Source organism: Plasmodium relictum, assembly GCF_900005765.1.
Source record: "Plasmodium relictum strain SGS1 genome assembly, contig: PRELSG_00_v1_31, whole genome shotgun sequence".
Taxonomy (NCBI): domain Eukaryota; phylum Apicomplexa; class Aconoidasida; order Haemosporida; family Plasmodiidae; genus Plasmodium; species Plasmodium relictum.
This window is the reverse complement of record NW_021628521.1, coordinates 14,987-21,325: the sequence shown is the minus strand read 5'-3', so window position 1 is coordinate 21,325 and position 6,339 is coordinate 14,987. Positions and strand designations below refer to the sequence as shown.

General features: G+C 19.2%; 1 protein-coding gene across 1 annotated transcript; it reads left to right on the top strand.

Moving 5' to 3' along the window:
* Positions 1–210: 210 nt before the first annotated feature.
* Positions 211–3,038, top strand: PRELSG_0002600 (hypothetical protein; the record flags this gene model as incomplete). Its single annotated transcript, XM_028680259.1, has 6 exons — positions 211–278; positions 366–530; positions 619–738; positions 901–1,068; positions 1,148–1,267; positions 1,400–3,038. The coding sequence occupies 6 exons, from the start codon at positions 211–213 to the stop codon at positions 3,036–3,038; spliced, it is 2,280 nt and encodes a 759-aa protein (XP_028531116.1).
* Between the last annotated feature and the right edge of the window lie 3,301 nt (positions 3,039–6,339).

Sequence of the window (6,339 nt, the reverse complement as noted above, 5' to 3'; positions counted from 1 at the left end):
TTATTTGTATAGAATATATAAAGGAAGTTGTTTATTAAACTTTAAATAAAATTATATATATACGAAAAAAAATAATAGAATAAATTTTATTAAATAAATAAAGATGAATTTACTGTTTATGATTTTTCACTTATTTCTGTTGAAAGACAAGCATTACATGCTTAACGTAAATGGTATTTGTTATTTGTTTTTTTTTTTTTACATTTTTTTATGATATCTAATATTTGCATCTCAGAAAATCCTATGGAAGATGGACTCTTTAGTCTGCAAATAAAAACGTATATAATCTTTAGATATTTATACGTATAAATATTTTTGTTTCACATATTATGTATATATATATATATAACTTTTTCTACTTTTAGGCATGATACTCCGGAAACTAGAAATTATGAACAATCTATGAAATTGGACAAAAATGTAGAAAATGAAGTGCATATTGTAGAATCTGAATTTAAAATTCCTTCTTTTAATTCAAAATATTTTTTTGATAGATCGCAGGATTTTCTCAATAATTCACTTTTAGAATTGTATTTTTTTATTTTTTTTTGTAATGCTATACATTAAGCTTTTTTTTGTAAAGTTACATTTTACATATGTAATATAATTAATTTTTAGACCCGTTTTAGAGGTTAGTAATAATGAAGAAAAAGAAAATGTAAATACTTTTACTGAGAGGAACAAGAAAAAAAATATAGAAGAGCAGGTAAAAAATCAGATAGATTTCAAAAAAAAAATGTAGAAAATATAGCTTGTGAGAGTAATGAAAATTTTTCTAGTTGCAGTACTTCAAAATGTTTTAAGTATGAATATAAAAGTTTTTAATTTTATTTTAGTTTTTCAATACTTTTTATTTTAATTAAATATTTTACATATGCTTATGACTTTTTATATTTTTAGTTACGAGATAGATTGCCATAGTGGCCAATCAAATGAAATGAGACTAAATAGTAAAATAATTAAAAAAAATATTAATTATCAAAAAGAAAATAGAGAAATTCATGAAAAAGAATATGTAAAAACAGAAAATTTTTTGGATAACTTTTTCCTTGATTTATCCCAAAATAAGTATATTTTTTTTTAATATTTTAACTAGTAAAATATTTTAGAATAAATATTTTAAATAAATGTATTGTTTTTCTTTTAGTTGTGATTTAAATAATGCTACCGTTGAAGAAGAAAATTTGGAATCTCCTATGTGCATACAAGTCAAACAAAATGTAATATCCTATGATCTTCAATATCATAGCCTTAATCCAATAGAAAAGTATGACATTTTAAAAGATTCTTTTGATTCATATATAAATATGTATCTACTTTTTTTTTTAAGAATATTCATAAATAAAATAAATTAATTAATTTATATTTATTTATACTTTTATTTAATTTTTATATATAGTTCAGAAAAATATGATGATGACATGCAAAGTGTAAGTAATATATTGAAAAGAAAAGATCAAACACTTGTTGGAAAAATACCAGAGAAAGAGAAATTTTCTAAAAAAGATTGTAATGAAGAAAGCGATAGCAGTCAAAATATGAAATTTTCAAATTATACCTTCTACAAACAAGGAGCATGTGATTATGAAGAGAACAATCTTAAATCTTTTGCAAAAATAATTGCTGAGGATATTTTTAAATTGGAGTTAGACTATGTTTCATATGATATATTTATAAATTTACCCATAATATTAGATTCTTTAAAAAGTAATTATAATAGCATTTTAAAAGAATATAATGAAGGTGCACAATCATTAATTTTACTTATAGATGAAGAATTGAAAAACAATGGATTGGATATTTTACAGGAAATAGAAAATCTTTGTAACAATATCCTTAAAAATTCAAATAAATCATTATTAGATACTTACTATAATATTTTATTATTTAAAAGTAATGCAAATGTCATACTTAATAAAAAATTGGAAATAGTTACTAGTATAAAGAAATCTTCAGTACTTTGGAAAAAGTTATTAGAACAACTTGATATTGTTGCGGGCATAACTAGAATTTTATCAAGAATTACAAACAATTTCACATACACAGACATTCTTAATAATAATTTAATTTATTCAGATGAAGGTTTAAATTTGTTTCAAAAACTGTTTAATCATATGAATGAATTCATAAGGAGCCTTATTGAATCAGTTAGAAATGGATTTTTATTAAATAATAACTCTAAAATAGAAAATGTTAAAAACTCTTTATTTATTATTAATAACAGAATACGTAAGGTTCTAGGTAAATACTCAGATAAATGTTTATACCTTTTTAAAATGATGAAATTGTCAAAAGCAGATAATATTGCATTAATAGATTACATTTTTTATAAAATAAATGAAGAAAATGAGAAACCCAAGAAATATATAGAAGGTATTATGGGTAAATATAACTATAAAAATACTACAAAAATAGTTCATAATTTTTTTTTAAAGGAGGAAAAACGAATTTCAGATTATAAGAATTATGCTTTTACATTTTACAATTTAAGTGTTAGTGGGGAAATTTTTGGTAATAAGTGTTTACAGGACATAATAAATGACTCCAATGCATCTGAAATGTTACAATTTATATATAATAATATGAGGAAATTCATAGGATTATCAACCATAAGCAAACAGGTAAAAGAGATTAAAAATATATTTTGTAGATTAAAAGAAATGGAATTCTTCCTCAATAATAAGGTTATACTTCAAACAGAACAAATACTTGAGGACACATCTCAATTAAATTTATCTTCAAATATAGAAATACAAAAAGATATATTTAAAGAAATTAAATTAGGTATCGAATCTTTTTTTTCTCTTAAAACTTTGCAAACAAGTATATTAGAAGTTAATGAAATTATATTAGGGGGGAAAAGTGAATTAGAGACAATTGTATCTAGTTTTAATACGGTTGAGCTTATATTTTGGGATGATGAATATAATGTGAAATATCCCAATGGGAAAAAAAAAGTTGAAGATTGTAATATTTTGTTCTCACTATTTTATATTAAAAATTTTATGGAATTACATAATATAAAAGAGATTTCTTAAAATTGTATATATATGTATATAGAAATGGAAATAAAAATAGCTTCCATATAAACATTTTTTTAAAGGTGCATAAATATGCTATTTTTATATAAAAATATTTTTAAAAATACTGAGTTTAGAAGTAAAATTTACATATACCATATTTTTAAGAACATATTTATATTATATTTGATGATATATTATTGATAAAATATAAAAAAGAAGTTTTAATATATTTTTATAAAGAAAAAAAAATGTCATCAAAACAAATTTGTAGAAATAATTATTAGAAAAAATATTCTATTAGTGAAAATATTATTTAAAAGAATTTAAAAAAAAAAGATAACTCTTTTAGCATATTTATAGGAATATGTATTATATTTAGAATATAGATTAATAAAATTGTTTTTTTGACATTAATTCACATGTTTTTATTGTGTTATAATGTAATCAAATTCTTATAATAAATTTATATATAAATAGTCACAATTTGTATAGATATTATAAAAAGAAAAGAATAACTTTATATAATTATTTGCGATAAACCCATATTCGTGTTGTAGAAAATAAAAATGAATAGTATTATATATATATATATTATATATACATTTTTAGTAATATGTGTTCACATGTTTTAAAAATAAAGTATCTCTTTTTAACTTTATTAAACAGGGTTCAATTATTAAAGTGTACATTTAAATATGTGTGATACAAATATATATATATATATAAAATAATAGAAAAAATTGTTATTATTATTTTTTTAAGTTAATGAATTTATCCTAAACGTACTTTTAATGCATGAAATTTATTTTATGAATCTTTTTTTATTAATTATTTATAAAAAACTTTAAGAAAATAGCATAAAAATATATCTGGTGAAATAAAAAAATATTAGAAAAAATAAAAAATATTAGAGACATATGATTTGTAAAATATTATTTAATTCTTTACTGAGTTTGTCTAAGATTATTTTTTTTTTTTATAATTTTATTTTAATGAATACAAACAAAAGGAGAATTTTGTTTTTTTATATAAATTATTTAAAAGCATACAAAAAAAAATAATATTTAATGTAGAAATAATATATTTAATATTTAAGTTGATACATATTTTATCTTTAATTTTTTTTTCCTCTATCTTTAAAAAATATTTTTATTAAAAAATACTTTTTATTTTATTTACAGAAAACTTATCTTAATAATATTACCTTAAGGAGAATATTGAATCAAAACAATATTCAATGATTATAATAAAAAAAAAAATATATTTTTTTTTTTTTTTTTTTTTTTTATTATAATCATTGAAATATGATAAGCTCAAAGTAAAATAAAAATATATAAAGTTAATAATCAAGACCAAAACTAATTTAACACATAAATAGATAAGCATATATATGTTTTTCAATTATAAATTATGGATTCGCTCATATTTATAGTAAACTTATGAATTATATAACTTAGAAAAATTATTAAAACGATTATAAACCTAAGATAATAAAAAGAGAACTATATATGTATGAATAATACAAATAAAGCATTTTTTTTAAAATATTATTAGGAAAAATTCACTTTAGTATATAATTCTTGTGAATACAATAAAAATTATAATCTATTTGAATATGTGTTTCTATTATGCCAACTAGGTTTTAGTTTAAATAAGAAAACACATATAATTAAAGTACCAAATAATATAGTGTGCTATAAAAGATATTATATAAGGAAATTTCTTTTTATACTATGTAAGTCGTTAATAAAAGATGTTATTAACCTTTTAGAATATATAAAGTTAGTTCATTAGTTAGGATAATAGAAGTCAACCATGCTATGATGCTAGTAGAAAAAAAAAAAAATATAAATACATATATATAGCTGTATTTTTTTTTTTTTTTTGTGTTTATTTTGTTATTTGTATATTTTGTAATTAAAAAAAAAAATTTTTTTTTATTTTTTTTTCTGGTTGCATTTTGAATTGAAGAGAGAATTAATTTTTATTTATATAAAAATTAATGTATAAAAAGTGACTTTAAGAAAACTTTTTATTTCTTTTGATAGATAAAAAAGTATAATATTTGTGTTATATTCGGAATTTTCTTATTCTTTGTAAATAAGTATAAATTTGTCAAATTAAATGTATACCCATTGAGCAGTATGAAATTAATCCAAATTAAATTTTATATATGTGGTTAATAAAAGATGTTATTAACCTTTTATAGTACACTAAGTTAGTTTACTAGCCGTGTATATACAAGATAACCATGCACTGAAGCTAGTTAAAAAAAAAAATATATATACATAAAGTTTTTTTTTTTTGTTTTGTTTATTTTTATTTCATACATCTTTATAATTAAAAAAAAAAAAAATAAATTAATTTTTTTTTTTTGTCGGTTGACATCTTGTTCAAATTAAAAAGAGAATTAATTTTTACTTACATAAAAACTAACTAAATAAAACTGTATAGTGTTAATGTTATATTCAATGTGTATATTTTGAAATAACATTGAATGAATTAAAACTTTATTTTTGTTATTTGTTATAAATTTTATATGTGTGCTTTTAATTAAAAGAATATACTTATTCATTGTAAATAAAAACTCCTTTGTAACAGTTTAACATATTTATTAACAGATGCAGTAAAATTTAATTCAAAGTAAATATTATGCATCAAAAAAAAAAAAATTATTATATATACATTTGAAAACATATATTCATTTATACATGCCTTTTATTAATTTGTTTGTTTAATACTCTAGCGAAGTCATTAAGTAGGCAATTAATAAATCAATATGATAAATGTTTCTCTATATAATATAAGAATATGTATATACTCTAAAAATCAGCATACTTAGTTATATATGCTATTTATTAATTTGTTTGTTTAATACTCTACAAGAAGAATTAAGCATGCAATTAATAAGTCAACGGTATAATAAAAGAAGCTATTTGAATAGAAATGAAAAGACAAAAAGAATAAGAATATAGAGATGTAATAGGGAAAAGAGGAGTCAAAATAAGAATAAGTGAAAATCTGAAGAAAATTTGATGAGCTTATAAAGGGATTATAATTAAATTAAACACATCTTACAATTATCAGAGTCAATTATAAATATACAAAGTAAAAATAAATATGTAATAATGTTAAAACCACAAGTAATGGAAATATAAATGTAAATAAATGTAGAATGTATAAAAATGAAGATCAGCATAAATTGTATATTACTATTATGGGAATTCATTTTAAAAATACTGCATTCTTTTTTTTCTTACTAATTTATGAATTACCTTTTCAATGACTTTTATAGAGTATTAAACAAATTAATAAA